This window comes from Ruditapes philippinarum, unplaced genomic scaffold (genome assembly GCF_026571515.1).
Source record: "Ruditapes philippinarum isolate M1 unplaced genomic scaffold, ASM2657151v2 ctg2750_1_1_1_1, whole genome shotgun sequence".
In the NCBI taxonomy this organism is placed as follows: domain Eukaryota; kingdom Metazoa; phylum Mollusca; class Bivalvia; order Venerida; family Veneridae; genus Ruditapes; species Ruditapes philippinarum.
Window position 1 is genome coordinate 69243 of NW_026861094.1, and position 26893 is coordinate 96135.

The 26893-nt window shown below is 33.3% G+C and overlaps 1 protein-coding gene and 1 pseudogene across 1 annotated transcript; one reads left to right on the forward strand and one right to left on the reverse strand.

Annotated features, from left to right (window-relative positions):
• The window catches only part of LOC132714510 (H(+)/Cl(-) exchange transporter 4-like), a 67709-nt pseudogene that overhangs the window by 20855 nt on the left and 19961 nt on the right, over positions 1–26893 (reverse strand).
• Positions 108–9112, forward strand: LOC132714512 (uncharacterized). The gene is made up of 2 exons (XM_060697408.1): positions 108–237; positions 6854–9112. Exon 2 carries the CDS (start codon positions 6861–6863, stop codon positions 8577–8579), a length of 1719 nt encoding a protein of 572 aa, XP_060553391.1. The 5' UTR covers positions 108–237; positions 6854–6860; the 3' UTR covers positions 8580–9112.

Consider the following 26893-nt stretch of genomic DNA (forward strand, 5'->3'; position numbering starts at 1 on the left):
GTTTAATTAAACAATTGTAGTATTATCATTGGGGGTATATTGTTTCATATTACCATTTAAACAATCAGACACGCCATAACTATCAAACTTGTTTACACCCGTTACCACGGGTAGAAGAAATAAAATATTCAAGACTGAAGGAAGACATATTTGTGTTTTCAAATCTTTATTCTTAATATAAAACACAGCAATTAATTAAAAACTGTTTGAATATAAACTCTTGTTGAAAGTTTAAAGGTATGTTAGTTTGATTTCTTATCTGTTTATTATGTAAACTAGATATGTTAAAATAACTAGATTTGTCACTGTTTATTTCCTATTTGGTCAAATGTCATTCAAAGTTAAAAGCACAATTTTGTAGTTTATATAAAATTGTCAACTTAAATCAACTGCATGAAAAGTTTATCTCTTTTATATGAATAAAACTACATATTCTTAAAAAACTTGATATTTTTAAATGAAATTATATAAATTTTGTAGATGTCAACGAAGGGAATTTTGCTTCATGTAAAATATCTAAGCTTTAGAATAAATATAATATTTTTTAGGCATATGGAAATATGTTGTTATAACTTCTTTGATTCAAAACTTTTAAAATTCAGCAATTCAAAAATGCATTGGGCTAAACTTATCATATTGGTATTTCTCAATCCTATGAACAAATATATCAGTCTTTCAATTAGAGAAAGACTGATTACATTATATAGCAAAACAGTATTCATGTCCAAAATTTTGATAAATTACCTTTAAAAAAAAAGACATTTTATATGCAATGGCTCATTTACAATTTTGAATTAAGAAGTTTGAATCTGTTTCCTGCACACCGTCTTAATATAAGTAATTTTCCTGCCAAAGTTTTAAGTTTTGCGCACCGTCTTAATATAAGTGATACTTGCAACTAGAAATGACAGTTGTCACGCCACGGATGCCCCCGCATGCAGCCAAATTTTCATATGTTATAATATTTATGACATATCCATATCTTTAATTTGAGTTGAATATGTACAACTGTTGGGGAGATAATGAATGGGAACTGAAAATTTCCTCTTTTTTTTCAAAGTTAAAGGGGAAGTACTCTTCCAAAAATCATGGAACCATGACAAAATTCAAACTTGACGTGGGCAATTCTTAGACGTATCCATGTGTGAAATTTGAGTTGAATGTGTAATACCCAAGAGGAGATAATGAACGGAAACTGAAAATTTCATATTATTTCCAAAGTGAAAGGGACATAACTCTGCCAAAATCATCAAACCATGACCAAATTCGAACTTGACCTACAAATTCCTTTGACATATCCATATATTCAATTTGAGTTGAATGTGTTATACTGTTGGGGAGATACTGAACGGAAACTGAAAATTTTATATTATTTTCAGTTTTGTTTGTTTTTGTTTGTTTGTTTCATTTTACGCCTGTTCTCAACAGTATTTCAGTCATATAGGCGGGTAGTTTCCTAACAATCGTTCCTGGAGTGTTACACCAGTACTAGACTACCTTCCTCCGCGCTAAACTACCAAAGTATCTCCCGGGGATCGAACCCACGCCAGAGAGGTAACTGGATTAGACGTCATCGACTCAAACCCCCTCAACCACGGAGGCGGTTGAAAGGGGTATAACTCTGCCAAAAATCATTGAACCATGACCAAATTCAAAACTTGACCTGCCCATTCCTTTGACGTATCCATATGTCAAGTTTGAGTTGAATGTGTAATACTGTTGAGGAGATAATTAGCGGAAACTGAAAATTTCATATTACTTTCATAGTAAAAGGGGCATAACTCTGCTAAAAATCATCAAACCATGACCAAATTCGAACTTGACCTGTATTTTCTTATGACATATCCATATGTCAAGTTTGATTTGAATGTGTAATACTGTTGGGGAGATAATGAATGGTAACTGAAAATTTCATATTATTTTCAAAGTAAAAGGATCATAATTCTGCCAAAAATCATCAAACCATGACCAAATTCAAAATTTGACCTGTATTTTCTCATGACATATCCATATTTAAGTTTGAGTTGAATGTGTAATACTGTTGGGGAGATAATGAACAGAAACTGTAAATTTCATATTATTTTCAAAGTAAAAGGGGCATAACTCTGCCAAAAACCATTGAACCATGACCAAATCGGAACTTGACCTGTATTTTCTTATGACATAAACATATGTCAAGTTTGAGTTGAATGTGTGCAACCGTACTTAGAAAATGAATGGAAATTGATGATGACGGAATGACAGAATGATAGAAAGAAGGGTCAGGACGGAAGGAAGGAACAGGGTAACACTATATGTCCCAGCCATGATATGGTGGGGGCATAAAAAAGTTTTAATTTCTTTTTATCTGTTCTTAAGATACAGAGCCGACAAAAATTTTGATACTGAAACAAAAAAACTAAATGTAACCTTGACCTGAGAAAGGTGAAACCTGCACTCGTCTCATTATAATTAATATTTCTGCCAAGTAGCCATTCAATTTCTTTTCACTGGTTCCAAAGATACAGACTGGACACGCAAACACCTATATAAGTCTATATAAATAAATTATTCTAACATGACCCGCATTTTTCCCTATTGAAAATAGAAGAACAGAAAGTGTGTGTTATTATGCATCAGATGCACACTTTGACGTTCTATATTTAGACATGTGACGTAGTCATTACACACGTGCCGTAACAACTAAAAATCCGACGCGAAGAAAATAAGTTCGGAAACAAATCAGGCGCAATTTTGCTTAACTATCATGTACCGCAACATTTATTTGTTAATGTCGTGTTAGAATCGAAATAATATATCCAAAATCAGTGATTTTATCGCTTGATGACATCACTGTTTGTCGTTCGGATGCGCATCATTATATCACTCGGGCTACGCCCTCGTGATATAATTCCTCGAATCCGAACTCCAAACAGTGATGTTATTGAGCGATAAAATCACTGTTTGGGATATATTATTTCTTAAATCTCCAGGGTGGGGCCCATTTTAATTGTAGGAAATCAAAAATCCAAACTTGTGTTCTGCACATCGTCTTGATATAATTAATATTTCTGCCAAAAAGTTTTAATTTCCTTCTATCAGTTCAAAAGATATAGAGCGGACAAGCAAGGTGCATGTAACAATATATGCTGAAATTCTTTTGGGCATATAAAAATGACTTCCTAATATTTAATAACATGCAAAACGGTTTTGATCCATTTCAGACATGTTTGATTTTCAAGAATTTTTAAGCTCAGACTCCTTAAAGATATACTATGCTCAAATTTGATTTTTAAAAATGTTCATTATTGCTACACAGTCTATTTGTATGTACATGTATAAAATAAACATGTTTTGACTTCATTTAAAGTAGATATGTTATGTTTTAAACTCTACACTATAGGTGGTCACAATATGAATATATAGTGTCATTAAAAAAACTGGCAGTTTTTTTTAAGAAGAGACCAACTTAACTCAATGACCTGTAATAGGGAATGCAGCTTCACATACATAGTTTAGTCATTATTTTATTCAAATTAAACATACTCTGTAAGAATTTCATGGATTTCAATACATTTCTAAGATAACAAGATATGTTTGTAAAACATGTATGCCCCCTATCAGCAGCCAATAAGTCATGTGATAAGGTTATTATGCATGACTTCTGACCCAGTGATCAAACAATTAATAAGGGTTATCAAGTATCTACTGGTCATGACCTTAACCTTTGACCCCTTGACCCAAAACTCAATAGGGGTCATCTGCTGGTCATGACCAATCATCATACAAAGTTTGAAGTTCCTAGGCCTAAGCGTTTTTAGTTAATTGATCAGAAACCGCTTTTACCTACAAGGTCAATGTGACCTTGACCTTTGACCACTTGACCCCAAAATCAATAGGTCATCTGCTGGTCATGACCAATCACTATACCAAGTTTGAAATTCCTAGGCCTAAGGGTTCTTTAGTTATTGATCGGAAACCGTTTTAACATACATGGTCAATGTGACCTTGACCTTTGACCCTAAAATCAATAGGGGTCATCTGCTGCTCATGACCAATCACCATACCAAGTTTGAAGTTCCTAGGCCGAAGCGTTCTTTAATTATTGATCAGAAACCGTTTTTTACTTACAATGTCAATGTGACCTTGACCTTTGACCCCTTGATCCAAAATCAATAGGGGTAATCTGCTGGTCATGACAAATCACCATGCCAAGTTTGAAGTTCCTAGGCCTAAGCGTTCTTAAGTTATTGATCAGAAACTGTTTTTACTTACAAGGTCAATGTGACCTTGACCTTTGACCCCTTGACCCAAAACTCAATAGGGGTCATCTGCTGGCCACGAACAATCATCATACAAAGTTTGAAGTTCCTAGGCCTAAGCGTTTTTAGTTAATTGATCGGAAACCGTTTTTACCTACAATGTCAATGTGACCTTGACCTTTGACCCCTTGACCCCAAAATCAAAAGGTCATCTGCTGGTCATGACCAATCACCATACCAAGTTTGAAGTTCCTAGGCCTAAGGGTTCTTAAGTTATTGATTGGAAAGCATTTTTACCTACAAGGTCAATGTGACCTTGCCCTTTGACCCCTTAACCCCAATATCAATAGGGCTCATCTGCTGGTCATGACCAATCACCATACCAAGTTTGAAGTTCCTAGGCCTAAGGGTTCTTTAGTTATTGATCGGAAACCGTTTTTACCTAAGAGGTCAATGTGACCTTGACCTTTGACCCCTTGACCCCAAAATCAATAGGGGTCATCTACTGATCATGACCTATCACCATATCAAGTTTGAAGTCCCTAGGCCTAAGGGTTCTTTTGTTATTGATCGGAAACCGTTTTTACCCAAGAGGTCAATGTGACCTTGACCTTTGACCGCTTAACCCCAAAATCAATAGGGGTCATCTGCTGGTCATAACCAATCACCATACCAACTTTGAAGTTCCTAGGCCTAAAAGTTCTTTAGTTATTGATCGGAAACTGTTTTTGCTTACAAGGTCAATGTGACCTTGACCTTTGACCCCTTGACCCCAAAATCAATAGGGGTCATCTACTGATCATGACCAATCACCATACCAAGTTTGAAGTTCCTAGGCCTTAAAGTTCTTTAGTTATTGATCTGAAAAACCGTTTTTCCTTACAAGGTCAATGTGAACTTGACCTTTGACCCCTTGACCCCAAAATCAATAGGGGTCATCTACTGATCATGACCAATCAACATACCAAGTTTGAAGTTCCTAGGCCTAAAGGTTCTTTAGTTATTGATCGGAAACCGTTTTTGCTTACAAGGTCAATGTGACCTTGACCCTTTGACCTCTTGACCCCAAAATCAATAGGGGTCATCTACTAATCATGACCAATCACCATACCAAGTTTGAAGTTCCTAGGCCTTAAGGTTCTTTAGTTATTGATCGGAAACCGTTTTTGCTTACAAGGTCAATGTGACCTTGACCTTTGACCCCTTGACCCCAAAATCAATAGGGGTCATTTACTGATCATGACCAATCACCATACCAAGTTTGAAGTTCCTAGGCCTTAAGGTTCTTTAGTTATTGATCGGAAACCGTTTTTGCTTACAAGGTCAATGTGACCTTGACCTTTGACCCCTTGACCCCAAAATCAATAGGGGTCATCTACTTGTCATGACCAATCACCATACCAAGTTTGAAGTTCCTAGGCCTAAGGGTTCTTTAGTTATCACTCGGAAACCATTTGGTCTACGGACCGACGGACCGACAAGTGCAAAGCAATATACCCCCTTTTCTTCGAAATGGGGGCATAAAAATATTTTACCCAAAGATAAGCATAGTATATCTTTAATGTTTTTTTTTTACTTGTCCCTGACGTATCAGTAGTGATGCTTTCTGTTGTGCATTTTTCATTTGAAATAAACAATTTATGTCTAATTACAACAATTAATTCATTTAAAAGCAGATCAAGTTCAATGACAATTTTAACTGCTGATCAAGTTCAATGTCAAGTTCAATGTCAATTTTAAATGATGATTAATTTTAATGTCAATTTTAACTGCAGATCATTGTCAATTTTAAATCCTGATCAAGTTCAATGTGAATTTTAACTGCTGATTAGGTTCAATGTGAATTTTAACTGCTGATCAAGACCAAAGTCAATTTTAACTGCTGATCAAGTTCAATGTGAATTTTAACTGCTTATCAAGCTCAAGGTCAATTTTTACTGCTGATCAAGCTCAAGGTCAATCAAGCCCAATGTCAATTTTAACTGCTGATCAAGTTCAATGTCAATTTTAACTGCTGATCAAGTTCAATGTCAATTTTAACTGCTGATCAAGCTCAATGTCAATTTTAACTGCTGATCAGGTTCAATGTCAATTTTTACTGCTGATCAAGTTCAAGGTCAATTTTAACTGCTGATCAAGCTCAAGGTCAATTTTAACTGCTGATCAAGCTCAAGGCCAATTCAAAGCCGCCTTAATATCAACAGATTAGCGTATACAATATCACAGTAGGGGCGGAGCTTTGATTTGCTTTATCAATTTTTTTGAAAAATCACATGTATACTTCATTTGCATATGCTCTGGTTTTTGAAATTTATGTTTTTCTCACATGTATTTGGGTTTTGATTGTTGAAACTTCTGATCTCATGAGGCACTGATCTTTAATCACAAACACTTGACAGGTAAAAGAAGTCGCTCAATGAAAGATTGATCACAATAAACTGAGCTTGTGAGACTGTATCTTCAAAGAGACAAACATTCCTGCAATTCCTGTTTTCCTAACACTTAAATGCAACACATGTCTTACTGTACAAAGTATTCATTTTAAACTGTTATTAAATCTCAAAATCATTAAACATGGTAATTCATTTATTTAGTTTTTTTTTATGTTTCAGTGAAATCATGGCTGTCCCAGGTAAAAAAGCCACCAAACAATTTTCATCTTCAACAACTTCTATGGGTTCTGATGAAGATCTCAAAGTGTACTGTCAGCCATGTGATCGAGATGGACCTAGACTTCCTGCCCATGGCTATTGCACAAACTGTGCAGAGCATTTGTGTGAAACATGCTTTACCCTCCACAGGAGACACACATTGTCAAGACACCATACTTTACTAGACAAAACCAACATGCCTCAGACTCTGTCACCTGCAACACCAAGACAACCAGATAACTTCACAAAACCATGTCCTAAACACAACATTGAGATGATCAAGTTTTACTGCCATGATCATAAGGCTCTACTTTGTAGTGTTTGTGTTACACTTGAGCATACAGCAACATCTTGCAAAGTCAACTATATACCGGACATTTCAGGCCAGACCATCAATGGCACAGAATATCAGGACGTTTTGAAGGAATTAAACAACATGGCTGAGAGATCAAGCAAAATACTTCAAAACATGAAGAAACTGAATGAGGTATCAAACAAGTCTTTGACAGAAGCATTGACAGGCATATTGAAATTCCGAAAAGAAATTAACCAAAGACTAGATGAATTGGAAAGACATGTTAAGGAGGCTGCAAAAGTCATCCAAGAGGACAATAGCAAGAATCTGAAGACTGTAGAAACAGCATGTGGAGATGTACTTAAATCATTAAAGTCATCCTCTGATGTCATTAAACATCTCAACACTTCCAAACAAGCCAATGATTTGTTCATGGAACTAAAACATGCAGAACAGATGATAAAAGATTATGAACAGAGTGTTTCTAAGCTCTCAGAATATGAAGTCAAAGAGTATAAATTTGAACCAAATGAGGCAATATCAAATCTTCTTGCGAAAGAAAAGCAACTGGGGACACTGAAAGGTAGGCTATTATCCCCTGCTTTGAGGTCCAGACAATGTTTACATGTGGATAAAATCGGTATCAAAACATCACAAGACGGAAATCATTGCTTTATAACAGGAATGACTCTCCATACTCCTGATCTTCTTATCATCACAGATTATGCAAACATGGCCATTAAAATAGTTGATATCAGTATAAAGTCTGTACAAGCTCGGCATAACTTTGATAGTGAACCTTATGATGTCACAACAGTTACACAAAATGAAGTTGCTGTCACATTGCCATTTCGTAAAACTATTCAGTTCTTTTCTGTTTCTAGAAAAAATCTCCAGAAGAAGCACACTCTACAGGTTGACGGAAAATGTTTTGGTATAAGCTGTCATAAAGATAAAATGGTGGTGTCATATCTCAATCCAGCTAAAATTCAAATCCTTCTTATCAATGGCACTGTATTACAGACAATACAAGATGAAAATATTTTAAAAAATCCAAACAATATTACAACAAGTGACAATTATATCTTTGTATCTGATTATTTATTAAAAACAGTTGCCAAGTTAAACTGGCAGTGTGAGGTGACAGGTAAATATGTTTGTACAGCCGGTCCACAAGGCTTGACAATGTCAGACGATGGGACTGTGTTTGTTTGTATAGACAACAATACCATAGAAGAGATATCAGGAGACTGTAGTGAAGGACAAGTTGTTGTAAAGGATATAGAATACCCTCAAGCTGTCTACTGGTCTGCTGAAACATGTACATTGTACACAAGCAGCAGGGTTACTCCAGAATGTGACTTTATAAAACTCTTCAAACTGTCTAAATAATGAAAGAAATTTTTCTTCAGAGACAGACACGATATTAACAAACATAAAGGCATTAACTTTTGTATGATAGATGGTGCTTATTATTGGTACTGATTAAGAACTAGTGACTGTTTTATTTATAGTAACTCTGTAAACAATAAACTATTTCTTTATTTCTGTAAACAATAAACTATTTCTTTATTTCTGTAAACAATAAACTATTTCTCACTGGAAACAATTACAATATTAAAGTTTCCATCATCCAGATTGGTAAAGCATAAACACCCTTGGTGAGCTTATAACAAGCTTATAGCAACAGCGAGCCACCATCATTTAACATACTTGCACACAAGTAGTTTCAGCTATCTTACATAAATTTGAACTGTGACAGTTGTTGTCTAAATGTTGTTTTTTTTTACTGCTTTTTTGTTTTTGTTTTTTGGGTTTTTTTTTTGTTAAAAACTTTTACTTCACAAACTGGTGTATCTTTTCACTTCTGGACTAGTGGCTTAAACAATCCATTGTCACAATATACATTCAGAGAATAAACTAATATCTGACACCAAAATCAATCTGATGAAATCAGCTCTGAACTAATGCTAAGCAACTACAATCTAAGTGTTGAGCATAATTTTTCGTCTGCTCAACTCCACTTAATTCTCCTGCAAACTGGGCTGTCCAGCTTTTTATATCATCAGTCAACAACCATTTTCACAATCATAAATATAAAGAGTAACTTAGGCTTACACTTAATGTGATTAATATCTCCACCAGAAACTTTGACTTTTTTGAAGAAAACATATAATTTATGAAGTATCAACTGTGTACAAAGAATTTCAATTAATTGCAATGCCAACCAGGATCTTTATATAAACTTGCTTTTATACTAAATTTGAGAGTAATATCTTATTCCTCCTAACTCTAGATATTGCCTGAAAACCATTTTTCTATTTTTTTAAAAATAGTTACTTGAACCCAGGGGGTCCAAGTGCAACATCAACTGGGGTCTTTATATAAGCTTGGTTTAAACCAAGTTTAACTACAATATCTCATTCCAAACTCTAGTTATTGTCTGGAAACAAATTTTCTGTTTTCGGCAACAGTGACCTTGACCTTGACCAAAGGGGGTCCAAATGCAATACCATTCGAGGTCTTCATATAAGCTTGCTATAAGCCTAATTTGATTACAATATCTTATTCCTAACTCAAGTTATTGTCCAGAAACCATTTTTCTATTTTAGTAATGGTGACCTTAAACTTCGCCCAGGGGTCCAAATGAAATACCAACCAGAGTTTCCACACTAGGTTGCTATATACCAAGTTTGCAATATCTCATTCCAAACTCTAGTTATCGTCCTAAAACCAAAGACCAAAAATCCTACCTGCAAGCAGACACCTATAATTATACCCCATAAACTTCATTTGTGGAGATATAATAATAGAAACTGCAATCAATCATCTTTACATACTGACCAATGATTGTACATTTTTATACATGCATATTGTTAATAGCTTTACTATATATATGTGTCATAATTAACAAATCATACATTAATTATATAATAAATCTTCTTTGCTCTAAAACCGTGTGCGTCATTCATTTGAATCATAAAAAATATATGTACAATCAACCAAAGATTTATGTGATTCAATCCTGCCCAATTAAAGTTGAGACTACTTTTTCCAGTTTATTTGTCAAATTACTTCAAACGTTTTTTCTCTGACTAAAATCAACAATTTGTTTTACTTCCACAGCCAGACATATTTTGGACATTCTGTAAAGAACAGTTTGATTGCATGGCTAAATAATAAAAAAAAATAGCTTTCTTGAAATCCAAATCAAAATGAAGGTGAAACAAATACGGTGGCAATCAGATCTACATGCAAGATATAACTTAAGTAGATCTGAATATTTGTCAGATTGTGTTTGGGCTAGAGTTAAGACAATAACATAATATCTGTCACAATCTTACCTTCATACCAAATGTGAACACAGTAATTATTCCCTTGAATAAAAGAGCCAGGACAAGTTGCCATATTGCTCTTTTTACACCATCCCCAGCAAATGTACTTGACATGTATGACTTTGGATCCGTAAAATTTCTTTGATAATCACTGAAATAGCAATATATGAAAGCTGTATTGTTTGGTAGTAAGTGCTCATGATTTTCTTGCAAGACAGCTTGTAAGTTGACAAGTTTATAGAACTATAATTTAACTAGAACTGCCACTATCATGGTGGAATACCCCCGCATATCACTTTGTCAGAATCAACAGTGGCCATTTAGAACTCAAGGACAACCTCCCTGCCAAATCTGAGGTTACTAAGCCAGTGCATTGCTAAGTTTTATATTCTACATGCTTCAAATGTCAAAATCAATACACTCTGGACAGGCATTCTGAAGCAATTGAGGGGAAAAGCTTTATTTTGACAAGGTCCCTGTGACCTTGACCTTTGACCCAGTGACCTCAAAATCAATAGGGGTCATCTACTAATCATGACTAACCTCCATGCAAAATATGAAGACTGTGGGTCATAGGAACCTTAAGTTATTGTGTGGACAAGCTTTTTGAAGTCAAGGCCCCTGTGCCCTTGACCTTTGACCCGGTGACCTCAAAATCAATAGGGGTCATCTACTAATCATGACTAACATCCATGCCAAATATGAAGACTGTGGGTCAAAGGAACCTTAAGTTATTGGGCGGACAAGCTTTTTGAAGTCAAGGCCCCTGTGACCTTGACCTTTGACCCGGTGATCTCAAAATCGATAGGGGTCATCTACTAATCATGACTAACCTCCATGCCAAATATGAAGACTGTGGGTCATAGGAATCTGAAGTTATTGGGCGGAAAAGCTTTTTGATGTCAAGGCCCCTGTGACCTTGACCTTTGACCTGGTGACCTCAAAATCAATAGGGGTCATCTACTAATCATGACTAACCTCCATGCCAAATATGAAGACTGTGGGTCATAGGAATCTTAAGTTATTGGGCGGAAAAGCTTTTTGAAGTCAAGGCCCCTGTGACCTTGACCTTTGGGCTGGTGACCTCAAAATCAATAGGGGTCATCTACTTATCATGACTAACCTCCATGCCAAATATGAAGACTGTGGGTCAAAGGAATCTTAAGTTATTGGGCAGACAAGCTTTTTGAAGTCAATGCCCCTGTGACCTTGACCTTTGACCTGGTGACTTCAAAATCAATAGGGGTCATCTACTAAGCATGACTAACCTCCATGCCAAATATAAAGACTGTGGGTCAAAGGAATCTTAAGTTATTGGGGGGACAAGATTTTTGAAGTCAAGGCCCCTGTGACCTTGACTTTTGACTTTGTGACCTCAAAATCGATAGGGGTCATCTACTAATCATGACTAACCTCCATGCCAAATATGAAGACTATGGTACAAACGAATCTTAAGATTTTTGGCAGACAAGAAACAAGAGGGCCATGATGGCCCTGAGGTCGCTCACCTGTATATGGCCCCCCCCCCACCCGGGCCAATTTTTACCCAAGGGCTTTATTTGTTTATTTAAACAGACTTAGTAGACACCCATAAGAAAATGTTTCATGCTAAACATCTAAGTTCTTGCTCATTGGGTTTTTAAAAGAAGATTTTTAAAGTTTTTACTATACACATATAGTTAAAAACAATGACACCCCTGGGGCAGGGCCAGTTTTGACCCCCGGGCTTTTATTTGAACAAACTTTGTAGATATTTACTTAAAGATGTTTCATGCTTTATTATCTAAACTCTAGCTATTTGGGTTTTTTCAAAGAAGATTTTTAAGTTTTTGCTATACACAGATAAGGAAAATCAATGACCCCCCCCGGGGCGGGGCCAGTTTTGACCCCAGGGCTTTTATTTGAACATACTTGGTAGACACCCATTAGAACATCTTTCATGCTAAATATCTTAGCTCTAGCTTATTGAGTTCTTTAAAAGAGGATTTTTTAAGTTTTTACTACATGCATATAGGGATAATCATTGACCCCTGGGCTGGGCCAATTTTGACCCCAGGGCTTTTATTTGAACAAACTTGGTAGACACTCACTAGAAGATGTTTCATGCTAAATATCTTAGCTCTAGCTCTTTGGGTTCTTTAAAAGAAGATTTTTAAGTTTTTACTATATGCATATAGGGAAAATCAATGACCCCCTGGGGCGGGGCCAATTTTGACCCCAGGGTTTTAATTTGAACAAACTTGGTAGACACTCACTAGAAGATGTTTCATGCTTAATATCTTACCTCTAGCTCTTTGGGTTCTTTAAAGAAGATTTTTTTAAGTTTTTACTATATGCATATAGGGAAAATCAATGACCCCCTGGGGCAGGGCCAATTTTGACCCCAGGGCTTTTATTTGAACAAACTTGGTAGACATTCACTACAAGATGTTTCATGCTTAATATCTAAGCTCTAGCTCTTACGGTTCTTTAAAAGAAGATTTTTTAAGTTTTTACTATATGCATATAGGGAAAATCAATGACCCCCCGGGGCGGGGCCAATTTTCACCCAGGGCTTTTATTTGAACAAACTTGGTAGACACTCACTAGAAGATGTTTCATGCCAAATATCTTAGCTCTAGCTTTTACGGTTCTTTAAAAGAAGATTTTTTAAGTTTTACTATATGCATATAGGGAAAATCAATGACCCCTGGGCGGGGCTAATTTTGACCCCAGGGCTTTTATTTGAACAAACTTGGTAGACACTCACTAGAAGATATTTCATGCCAAATATCTAAGCTCTAGCTCTTAGGGTTGTTTAAAAGAAGATATTTAAAGATTTTTCTTTCGGTTGCCATGGCAACCAGAGTTCTACATGGAATTAAATTCTTTGAACAATTTTTAAAGGTGACCACCAAAGGAACATTCCTGTGAAGTTTGGATGAAATTGGCTCAGTGGTTTATGAGGAGATGTCATTTAAAGCAAAAGTTTACGGACGGACGACGGACGGACGGACGGACGCCGGACGAAAAGCGATCACAAAAGCTCACCCTGTCACTTTGTGACAGGTGAGCTAAAAACCGACAGATCAGCTCATAAACACCACCTGGACCAACATCCATAATCAAAATAAGCTCATAAAAACAAAAAAATAGCTCTTAATTTGAATTTTATGAGTTTTTGTTCTTTATTTAACTACGGAATGAAGCTCATAATAATCAAATGTTTGCTCGGCCGGACAGCCGGAGGGACAAGCTGATTCCAGTATACCCCCGTTACAACTTTGTTGTGCGGGGGTATATTATAGTTATGCATATTTAAAGAATCTACACTGAGCTCCAAAAGGCTCAAATATAAAGTTTGAAATCAAACATAATTCAACTCAGGCACTCATAACTGAAAAAATTGAAAATGAAGAGCTCTAGCTTTTTGGGTTTTTAAGAGTTTTTTTTTTAGTTTTTACTTTATACATACAGAAATATATAAAGAAAAAAAAATGACTGTCCTTGGGCGGGGCCAATTTTGATCCCAGGGCTTTTAATTGAACAAACTTGGTAGACACGCACTAGAAGATGTTTCATGCGAAAAATCTCAGCTCTAGCTCTTTGGGTTTTTAAAAAAAAAAGATTTTATTTTTTCTATCTATACATATAAGGAAAATAAATAACCCCTGGGACGGGGCCAATTTTGACCCCAGGGCTTTTATTTGAACAAACTTGACAGACACCCACAATAAGATGTTTCATGCTAAATATCTAAGCTCTAGCTCTTTCAATTTTTAAAAGAAGATTTTTTTGTAAGATTTTACTTTATACATATAAGGAAAAACAATGACCATCCTGGGAAGGTGCCAATTTGAACAAATTTGGTAGACACTCACTAGAAGATGTTTCATGCCAAATATCAAAGCTCTAGCTCTTTGTATTTTTAAAGAGAAGATTTTTTTAAGCTTTTACTATACACATATAGGAAAATCAATGACCCCCTGGGGCGGTGACCATTTTGCCTGCATGGCTTTTATTCAAACAAACTTGACACACTCACTAGAATATGTTTTGCACCAAATATCAAAGCTCTAGCTCTTTAGTTTTTTAAAGAGAAAATATTTTAATTTTTTTTCATTAGGTTGTCCTGGCAACCAGAGTCTGCATGGAATTAAATTCTTTGAACAATTTTCAAAGATGACCTATTCTATAGTTTGGATGGATGGAAGGACGAGCCATGGACGGACACCAGATGAAAAGCGATCACAAAAGCTCACATTGTCACTTTAAGACAAGAATCTCAGAGCTTTTCGCATTTGCAGCCTTATTGTTATATCTTCAACAGCAGATCTATGTTCTGTTATACATTCTTCTAAGAATATAAAATCAATAACATCATGTACAGATCTTGCCAGAGGGGATGGCCATGACCTTCCTAGAATTTTGCTGGTATGTATTAAAATATTCATAATATATAATATATCGGGGTCTGGATATTAACTTTTTTTTTCACTTACAATAAATGTTTTGACTTATAAAACTCTGGGAAAACTAGTAAAATACACCAAACACTCTCACAAAAATAGCAAAACTTGAATGTGCATTAACCCCTGTCAGAATTTATATGACACCCTCTGGTAAAAGATTCCATGATTTGCACCGGACACTTTTTATGTGGATAACCTTTTTGATACAGTTTTTCTCTATTTTTAAGATGTTGGTTATGTTGGTTTATAGTCACAGGTGGCAATATCAACAAGTATATGTAAGCCATCTTATCAAAATAATATGTAAAGTATATACAAACCATAAATCATTAGTATCCTCAGGACCACATCTACTGACCAGCTGTCGTATCATTTCACTTGTGTTCATTCTTGTATATGGATTAGGAAAACTTAACAATGTTGTAATAAATGCTACAACAAGTACCTGCAAACAGATAATTAACATGACTTATATGACAACAGTACTTACCGGTTAGTTCTAAGAATCTATCTTATATATGTATAAACTGCAAGAATTTGTTTTCACATTTAGCATGAATAGGGATGTTAAGTTTTTGTTTATTTGCTTTGGTTTTACATCGCACCAACCCCATTAGGTCATATGGCAACTTTTCAGTTTTATTGGTTCAGTAACACCTCAAGTGACCTTCCCTGCATTATTTCAGGAACGTATAGCAACCTTAGTAGAACCATGCACATTCCCTAAACTACCTGGATAGCTTCCTCATGACGAAAAACCCAAAGTCTCTGCCCGGATTCAAACCCACAGTGGTGGTATGAAGTAAATGACCTTAACCACAGAAGCCTCTAATAAGTATGTTTTATGACCTTAACCACAGAAGCCTCTAATAAGTATGCATAAACTAACAAACTATTTTGTATTAATTACATGGGACTTTTTGTGACCTGTGTGGGACAGAAAACTGACAGTAAAGTCAGTCCAGGATTTACTTTCCTACATAACCTTTTTAAGGCTTCTCAATAAATGATGACTAAATGGTGCCTTTACACATTTCATGCTTTTTATTTTAACTTTGACCCCTATAAGTGACTTTGACCTTAGCCCCTGGAACCTAATTTTGCCTGTGACACTCCACCTCACAATGGTGAACATTTGTGTGAAGTAATATTGAAATCCATCTATGCATGTAGAATTTATGCTCCGGACAAGCAGTTTTCAATGACCTCTATGTGTGACATTGACTTTTGACCTAGAGACCTTGTTAATGCTGTGACACATATTCTCACAGAGGTGAACATTTCTTTGAGATCTTATCAAAATCCTTCCATGTGTGCAGCAGATATGTTCCGGACAAAAAGCCACCCGCCAAACTGTCCGCCTCCAGGGGCGTTCCTATAATACGACCTACTTAGGTTTTCAGCACCATACAGATTACAAAATGTCACATTGGATAGGACATTTAAACTTTACATCTTTACATTATCATTTATGATTGTAATTTTACTATCACATGTTTCTGTAGAATATATCTATAGAACTTTAGTTTACTGACATATAGACCCAGATGTGAAATATAGAGTAAGATCACTCACTTCAACAATGGGATATTTTCCCAGCACAGAATTCTTCCTATATTGACACCATCTGATGTTGAGTTTGATAAATAAACTACCATATAAACCCTGAAGAAATAAAGCATATTTTATGTACAATAATTATATCAATAAAAAATGTTTTAGAAACTTGTAAATAATCAGAAATGCATTCAAAAAGTCAACATTTTCATCCAGTATTAAAAGTTATTAACATACTTAGGATTTAGCCCTCCCAGACTTTTCTTTTTTTAGTACACAAAATGTGGTCCGTCCATTTAAAGTAACAAATTGCTACTTCCATAGACTTCAAAATAAATTGAATCTTCTCAGCCAATATAAGAAACTCCACTTTAATGTCTGGCCTGGCTTTTTGCTGATGGACTAGCGTGCCTTTATATACACTAGCTTGAAGAGCTGTCTATTTATTTACTATATACATATAGGGAAAAACAATGACCCCCCCCCCCTCAAAAGGGCCAATTTTGACCCCAGGGCTTTTATTTGAACAAACTTGGTAGACACTCACTAGAAGATATTTCATCCTTAGTATCTAAACTCTAGCTCTTTGGGTTTTTTATAAGATTTTTTCAGTTTTTACTATCAAATATAAGGAAAATCAATGACCGGGGGATTTATTTGAAAAAATTTGGGTTTAGACCTGGAAAAATTTTTAAGCTCTTAGTTTTTTGGGTTTTTTCTAAAAAGAAGATTTTTTCATTTTTTTTCCTTTCGGATCCATGGAACCCCAGAGTTTTTTGTTTGGGAATTAAATTTTTTTGAACAATTTTTTAAAGTTGACTACCAAAAGGAAAAATTCCCTGTAAAAGTTTAAAATAAAAATTGGCTTAGCGGTTTATGATGAAAATGTTTTTTTAAAGTAAACGTTTTTATGGAGGATCCCGGGATGGACACCGGAAAAAAAGTGATCAAAAAAGCTAAACCAAATGTACTTTGTGAGCAAAAATAAAAACAAAACCTTTAACATTAAGAAAAAACATTGTTTAATAAAATTTTCTTTTTTTTTGCCCTGTAAAATTTAAATTTTTTTTGCATATCAATGTTTTTTCTTTTCTTTAAAAAAAGGTTTTCCCTTTTCTTTTAAAAAAAGCAATTTTTTTTACCTTTAAATGCCCCTATTAAATGAATGGAAACAAGTTCCTGCAGGTACCCCCGGCTATTGAAAATTTCTATTTTAAAAACATGAAAAATAATCAATTCCCAAAATGGTTTGGGAGGACCGTAAGAAAAACGCTGCAGCCAATGAAACAGAAGAATCCCCGCCATAAGTCTTCAGTGGGAAAAAAATCTGACCTGAAAAATATAGATGAAAAAAATCCCTTTTAAATTTTTCCCCATCTCTAAAAATTTAATGAACTTTTATTTATTCTATATTTAACAAGTTTTTTAATGTCCAGAAAGCTTGCAATCAAAACCTAGTTTTTAACAGTCAAAATTTCATTGTCATTTTTAAGAAAATAATTTCTATCTTTTTTAAAACCCTTTTTGGCCTGGGGGTTTTAAGAAATCATTTTTCTGAGTTGTAAAATGAACCCCAACATGAGCGTAAAAACATGGTTGCAGCGTATATAAAACATTTTTTACCAACTCAGCCAAAAGATCCCTTCTAAAAAATTCAAAATTTCAAATCTTTCCATATATAATAATTTTTTTTTATTTAAATTCTTTTTTTAAAAGAGCAAAAAAATAATCATTTTGAAAAAAAGCCCCCAAAATTTTAAAAAAAAGGGGCATAACTAAAAAGAATATAACTTAAAATTTTTAAATTATCAAAAATTCAGAAAAAATTTCCCCTTTTTGTCTAAAAACTGCACATTGGAAAAAATATAAGTTTTAAAAAAGTTTTATGTTAAAATTTTAAAAATCTTTGATTTTGGCTTCTTTAAAAAAATTTTAAAAACAATGATGAAACAGTAAAAACGCAGGGGAATCTTGACTTTTTCTTAAAATTCAAAACAGCCCAAAAAAAACACGCATTTACAGGGGCCACTCTTTCTTTTTTTATGAAAAAAATGATAAAAATTATTTTTTACAGACCAAAAACCCCTTGTTTCTAAATGTCATTTTTGGTAGGAAAAAAATCTTTTTCTGAAAAAAAACCAACTAAATTTTCCTTTTCTTCAATCCAGCTTTTATATTTCTTTAAAAACCCTTCAAAAATATAAGATTTTTTTGGGCCTGACCCTTGTTATGGAAATCATTTTCATTTCCTCAAAATGTTAAGACAAACACAGGGGTTTGTTTTTATAATCTTCTTTTTAAAAACTTTTATAACCCGGTTTTTTAAATATCAAAAAATAAAAGGGTTCCCTACCCCTATTTTGGGGAATAAAAATTTAAAATTTTTGGCCCCCTTTGTGCCGAGGGGAATATAACTGATAGGCAAAAAACAAAAAAAAAAAAGGGCAAAAAAAAACAAAAAACCCAAAATTATTTTTGATTGTTTTTTTGCAAAAAAATATTTAACCCTTACTCTCAAATTTCCGGGAAAAACCCTTTTTGATTTTTTTCTGTCATCAAAAAAAATTGCTTTTTTTTTCCAATTAAAGCAGCAAAATTGCCCAATTTTAAATTTAAGAAATAGAAAGTTAATAACATCTTAACAAGAAAAGAGCAAAAAAAATTGTTTCATGTTTTTAAATTTTTAACTGCAGTATTAATTACATATTTTACACAGAAGATAAAATTTTAAAATTTTAAAGGCACCCCTTCTAAAACTGACCCAAATTTCCTTTTGTTTTTTTTTTTTTTAATGTTTTAAAAAAGTAAAGTATTGCCCAAGTAAAACAAAGAAAGGTTTTTATACATTGTAAATGGTATTTAAAATCCATAAAAAAGAAACCAAAAATAGAAACCCAGAAAAATTAGAAAAAAACTACCCCTTTTTTCTGTTTTAGGGGGAGGGGCAGTAGAAATATAAATAATAATGCTCCAAAATCAGTCATTAATTGAAATTTAAAATGTAAATTTTTTCTTTTAAAATTTGTGTATTTTTTTCCCAAATTCTTAAAATTTTAAAGAAATTTTTACAAAAGGGCTAAAATTTTCTTGAAAAAAATTTTGGCTCATCTGGGGGGCCATGCCCATGTTCAAATACTGTTTGAAAAGGACTTAAATTTTTTAAATTTTAAGAAATAAAAATCAAGTTTAAAATAATTTTGGGGCCGACTGGGTAAAAAATTCAAACTTTCTATTAGCATTCAAAGATAGCCCAGATAAACATAAAATACTGTAAACCAAGGGATATTCCTGTTATAGAAAGTACAAAACGGAAAACTATCAGTGACATTCCTGTTTTATTTAACAGACCCCGAAAAAAAAGGCCCTTTTCCCCAAAATTAAAAATTTTTTTTAAAAAATCATGCAGCTTTCTCAAAATCTAAACTAAAACCTGTTTTTTTTAACCCCCCCAAAATTAGCTTTTTTAGGGGTTTTTTTTTTTCCAAAAAATCAAGAAAATAAGGCCTTTTCCCCCAATTAAATGGAAAAAAACACTACTATATCCCTCAAAAAAACAGGGTTTTATGTTTTTTTATAAAACCCCACAGAAAATTTTTTGCCGGGGGAAATCCAACACTCCCTCCTCAAAAACTGAAGAGTCCTCCACCAAGGGGAAGCAAAAAAGGGCCAATTTAAATTCCTGCAGCAAAACGCAGCTGATAAAAACCTGGAATATAGACATATATTGAAAAAATAATACAAAGTGGACCCTTTAAACCATGGTAAGATCTAGCCTTTTAAAATTTCAAAGGATAAAGGGGGTTTGGGTCCACTGACCAAAAAACTAAAAAACATAAAATTAAAATTAAAAAATAGTCAGAAGTTTTATCTTGTTTTTGGGGTTAAAAGTCAAGCCCCTAATACTGAAAAGGTAAATCTTTTTAACGAATTATCAATAAAGATCTAAAAGTGCCACTCTGGGGAATTACCTGAAAAAACAAGGGGGGCCCCTTTGAAAAACCTAAACCTTTTTAAGGGCTAGTTTTAAAAGTTTCATAAAATGAAAATCCCTGTACCTGACAAAAATTTAAGTCTAAAAGTGGTTAGACTTATAATAAAAACCCCATGGTTTTGCTTTTTGGAAAACTGAATAAAACACTTTAAAACTGGTGCAGACCAAGATAACCCAACACCCAAATGCCGCCCTGATGCCTGCAAAAAAGTTTGCTTTTTAGAAAAGTTTATTTTTTAAAAAAATTTTCCCTTAAAAAAGGGATAAAAACTTTTTTTGTCAAGAATGTATTAAAATGAACAAGTTCTTTTAAAAAGATTTTAAACAATGGAAAGTTTAAAGGGTCTTTTTTTCAAATTTAAATTTTTTTGGTCATTCAGCTATCGCTCCTATCTAAACAAAAAATTTTAAAAAACTTGGTTTTTCTTCAATGCAAGTTTTCCTATCTTCCTTGAAAAACTATATCTATGACAATTGAATATTTTTGGGAAAAAACAAAAAAACGGGTCTACTTTTTTTCCTAGATTAAATATATACGTTTCAACTGGGAGATAATAATATATGTTCCAGAAAATTTTCCGGGAATGATCTAAAAACTAAAATTTGGGCGGCTATTATATCAATTTGTACCGGGCCATAAAAAACATAGATGAAAAAATTGTCTGCAACACACTCCCAAAATTAAAAAGATTATACATGGTTGCTTTAAAAAACATTTCGAAAGGGTTTTTATTTAAAAAAAACATTTCTTGTACTTTAAAAATGAAAAAATTAAAAATGTACAAAAAATTAAACAAACAAACATTTTTTAAAAAACAAACATAAATTGTAATAAAAGAAAATTAAAACCTTTCCCAAAAAAAACAAAAAAAAAAAATGTACTCCCTCTTTTCTTTTTGGCTTCTTTTCTCCCCGGTTTTGGGGGAACAAGTATGAAAAAAATTTTTCCCAAACAGCAAAAAGGCAAAAATGGCCCATACGGTCCTTCCTTGCCGAGGTCAAACCTGCAAACCACTGAAAAAGAAATAACCCACTAAATTTGGTCACCCAGGGTCCATTTCCCCAGATACCCACGAAAAAATAAACCCCACTAAAGGGGTTTTTAAAATCTGAAAAAGTACAGAGAAGAGCTTAAAAATGAAATTTACAGTTTGAAGGGGAAAATCCGGGGTCTCGGGGGTAATAACTATTTAATTTTCGGGGATGGCAGATTCGATCCCCCACTCCTTTTATTAACCACCCAAAGGGTCCAATAGGATAAAAATTTTAAAAAACCCATGAAACCCCTGTTTTTGGGGTTCTAAACGGGTTACTTTAAAAGAACCAGGGTTGCCTCTGAAACTAGGCAACTATTGCATCATACACTACCTTGAAAATAACAGTGTGCTTCCCTATGAGAGCAACCACATATGACAGTAAACAAACTGGCAAATAATGCCAGCAGCAAAACCCCAAACAGTACTTGTTGTTCATTTGGGACTTATTGACAGCACGAAAGGAAAAAGAAAATATTTGAAAATGCCCTTTAAAAGTTACCCTTAATTTTTTGCGATTTTTACTACCATCCCTTTAAAGGAAAAGAGTTTTTAAATTTTAAAACAGAAACTCAAATTTTATCCACCCCTTCACTTATTTAACGTAGATGTTTTTAAAACCCCAATTTTTTTAAATCACTTTTTTAAATTTTTTCCCCAAATTTTTTTTTTAAAGAAAAAAAATTTTTTTTAAAATAAGCCTAGAGATGAAAAAAGGGAAGGAAATAAAATTTTCTAAGAAATCAAATTAACTTTAAAGGTAACAAAAATTCAAAAATATCTTAAAACTATTTTACCTCAGGAAATACCAGACCCAAACAAGCATAGGGCCCGAAAAATAAAAGAACAAACTTTTGTGCCGTAAAGGCAAAACAAAAAACCCCCAAAGACAAATGAAAGAAGAAATTTTTGATGATATATGCCCCTTCCTCCTGATGAATTTATACCCCCCTTTTCCCTCCCCGGGAAATCCCAAATGAAATGAAAAAATTTAAACAAACCCTGTAAATATTCAAAACTAAAAAAATACTAAAAATTTAGTTTTTTAAAATTATTTTTTTTTAAATCCATTTTAAAATTAGCATAAGAAACGGGAAATATTCAGAGTGGACTATTTCTTTTACTTTTACACCCTTCAAAAAAAATTTTTAAAACCCCTTTCCCCAGGGCAAAATTACAGTATTTTTAAATGGATTTCCCCATCTTTCATTCTGGACTAAACCATTCATCATACATTTTTTAAAAAAACAATTAAAAGTTTTAAAACTGCCCTGCCATATAAATGTTTAAACAAAATAAATTTTTCTAATAAATTATCATGATCCCTATGTACATTCTTTGGGGCAATCCCCAACCCTACAACAGTACTCAGTTTAAACTAAATAAAAAACAAGTAAAATTTTGCCAACCCTATGAGTTTAAAGTATTGTAATACTTGATAGAAAAAACAAACCCTGAAAAAAAGGGTCCCAATTTTTTAAAAGTTAAAAAGGGTAAAATTTCTTAAAATATTCATTTTAAAAAGTTAGGGCCCCTTGGACACTGCCCTTTTTTTGGCTCTCTAAAAAAATGTGTAAAGTTTTCAACAAATTCAAAAACCCTTCAAAAACGGGTTTTTTAGATACCAAAATTGGGATGCAAAAATTAACCAAAAATGTGAATGCCGACCCCCTTTGGGGATTACAATACTCTCCTTTTTCTTTAAAAAAGTCAAACTTAAATAAACTGACGTACCCGTGAGTCATCGTTTTTCCCCGTCTAAAGTTGTATAAAAATTTTGGGCCGGGAAAATTTTGCACGCATGCTTTTAATTTAAACAGAAAAAGCATTCCCTACAAATCCTTCCCTTAAATACCACAACAACCAGATGCAAACCCATATCTATAAGACCTGGGTAAAAGCCCCCTGTAAAATTAAAAGATAATAAAAAGAATATTGGGGCGTAAACACACAAAAAAAGGGGAAAAGGGCAAAAAACCCTCCTGGACAAAGGGCCCCCCCGTCCAAAAAAAGACAGGGCGTACTAAAAGCCTTCCCGTGAAAATAACAAGGCGGACAAAAGCCCCCCCCGTGAAAAATGACAGGGGCGGAAAAAAACCAAACCGTGAAAATGAAATGGGGGGAAAAAAAGCCTCCCCCTGAAATTAAAAAGGGGAAAAAAAGCCCCCCGGGAACAAAATTATATGTATGTACTTACCTGTTGAATTTTTTAAAGGGACTTAAAAATATTTTAAATTTTAAGGGATAAAATATTGTTGTTGTTTTTTTAAATTTTTTTTAAGTATTTTTATGAAATAAAAACAACCTTTCTTAAAAATATAAATTTAGAAAATTTTTTAAAGAGGTAACATTTTTTTTTCACAAATGCCGACCGTTTTTAAAAAAAAGGGCCCCTTTTTAAAAAATAATTGACTCATTACAAAAGGGACATTATAGATGTTTGGACTTATTTAATTTTAAAATTAATTTAAACTTCTTTTTTAAACATATTTACTTTTATTAATCTTTTAAATTTTACAAAAGAAGTAAATTTTTCATTTTTAAGTGAAAAATATGCACTTACAGATTCTAAGGGACTTATTATTCAGATGCCTGGGCAGAAATTTCTCAAAATTTATACAAAAAACGCTTTTTGCCAAAAGGAAAACAAAAATATTTATAAATTTCAATTTTAATATGTTGAGTGCATTGAAAAAAAAACTATCAATTTGCATATATGTATCTGCTGCGGGAGGGCTTTTTACCGCCCTGGTTTTTTTTCAGGGAGGGTTTGTCCGCCCAGTCATTTTTTTAGGGAGGGATTTTGTCCCCCCCTGTCATTTCCAAAGGGAGGGGGTTTGTCCCCCCTGTCCCTTTTCACGGGGGGCGTTTTTCCCCCTTGTCATTTTTGGACGGGGGCCCTTTTTTCCGGGAAGCTTTTGCCTACACTCCACAAAAAAAAGTGGGGTTTTAGGTTTTTAAGGGAAAAAATTTTTAAAAAAACTTATTTTTTTCGGCTATTCAATAGCCTTCATCAAACCCCCGATGCACCTATATTTAAGAACCCGCTTTAATTTCACCCGTACAAACCAAAAAAAAATAATAAAGGAAAAAAAATTTCAATTGTTTTTTATTTTTTTATTTTTTTATGAGCTATAGGGAAAAAGGGAAAAAATTGGTTTTTTTGATTATTTTATCAATCCAATTAGATTTGATAGTGACAAATGCATAATTATTGAAAAAACTCATTCCTGGTGAAATGTATCATAATCTATTATAAGAAAGAAGATGCTGAGAGCAAAATGAAAGATAAAATGGAAAGCAGTATGATATATGGCCAAGGATTTTACACTTTTAAAATGGGAAAAACATACAACCCAAAAATCTTTCCCCTTTCAAAATTTTTCCCCCTTTTTAAAACTGAAAGAACATTTATTAAATTTGGGTACATATATGCCAAAGTTTTTTTAATTTTCAAAAGCCTAATTTTTTATTTAAAACGCATAAGTGTCATCTTTCTTTTTACACGTTTTAATTTTGAAAAAAATTATGTAAATTCCCCAAAAATTTTTTATGCTTTTTTTGATAAATAAACTTAAAAAGGGCTTTAACTTTAAATTAAATTTTTAAATTTTTTACAAAAGCCAAGATTTTCAAAATATAAACCTAGTTCCCGGAAAAAAAAAATTTCCTTCAAGATATCAGCCTTTCCAAAACCCCCAAAGGGGAAAAAAGATATTTCATTCTTTCATATCAAATAAAAAAACCAACTCAATTTCAGGTTAAAAATTAAATCAAATCTGGTAAAAAAAATGAAAAAACTCCAAAAAGTTAACTTGGGAACTTTTTAAGGGTTCTAATTTGAAAAATTTCTGAATCTTCAGTGTCTTTCTCAAGTTTTTGGGTTTTGTTTTTTCCCGGTTTTAGGTTTAATGTTAAACCTCGGGAAAAGTTTTCTGTGAAAGGTAAAAAGGGCCTTACCTCCCCTGACCAGAGGGTTTAAAAAACTAAACAGCTTTCTCAAATGATACTGAAAGCCTTAATTATACTTTTTTTAAATGAAAAATTCCTTTTATTGAAAAACAGGATAACATCAAAAGGGATGATATTCAGCAAAAGGGACAATATCATTTTAATATAAAGCTTTTTTACAGGTTATATGGCCCCATATAATAGCTTTTTTTTATTTTAGCTTTCTCTGGTTAAAATTTAAACCCGGGCAAGAATCTTTTGAACGGGGAAATTTTAATACAGGAAACTTTTTTTTTTTTTAAAGGAAAAAAATGAAATTAAATTAAGAAAATTTTCCAAAAAGCCCCTGTAAAATGGGTTTAAAATAAATTCAGGGGGTTTAACCCAAAGAAAAAACCCTGTTTTAAAAGTCCCAGCAGTATTATAAAGTTCAAGACAAGCCTAAATGCCCCCTCTGGGGTAAAAAATACCAACTTCTTCGAAAAATTCTCTTTATTCTTGTTGGGAAAATTTTCTAAAAAGGAAATTCCCTGTTGATCTGTTGGCTATTTAAATTTCCTGGGAAAAAATGCTTATTTTACCAAAAATTTTGAAGGGGTTTTCTTTGTTTTAAATTTCTTTGGGGGCCCCTTTAAAAAAGTTTTGTTTTTTGGGTTTTTTCATTCAAAGCCCCCCAAAAAAATTTTCCCCAGCCATTTTTTACTTTTTGATAAAAATTATTATCTGTAGTAATTTATTTTTTCCTTTTTTTTAAATTTAAGTTTTTTTGAGTTTTTTTTTGTAGAAAGGAAATGCAACATAAAAAAACATTGGGGGATTGCAAAAATTTGAGAAATCCCTGCAAAACACAAAACTTTTTTAGTCCCCCCTAAGTTCCCTTTCTACCCTAGCTGTTTTTAAGTTTTTTTCTCTTTGCAAATTTATTTGTTTCTTTAGAAGTGGGTTCCCCATATCTTTGAGGCCAAAAATTAAAAAAATGTATTAGCATTAAAAAAGTTAAAAGGGTTTTTAAAGGGTTATTTTTCGAAAGAAATTAAAAAGGGACTCAAAACGTTTTTTCCCTTTTAAAAAAACCCGTACTTATATACCAATTGGAGGGAAAAATCTTAAAAAAGAAAAAACCAAATTTTGTTGGAAAAAGCAACCTATCCCAAAATTTCAGCAAATTTTGTTCAGACCACTTTTTAAACTTAAATTTTGGGGTGTGAAAGTTGAAAATTTTTTTTGGGGCTGTTCGTGTACGTTGAAATTTCTGTTTTTTTGGCAAAATTTTTAAATTTAAAAACAAAAACCCCACAACAAGAAACCAAACCGTTTTTTTTTCATTAAAAAAATTCTTTATTTCATTTTAAAAAAAGTGAATTAAAATCGTTTTTAAAGTTATTAA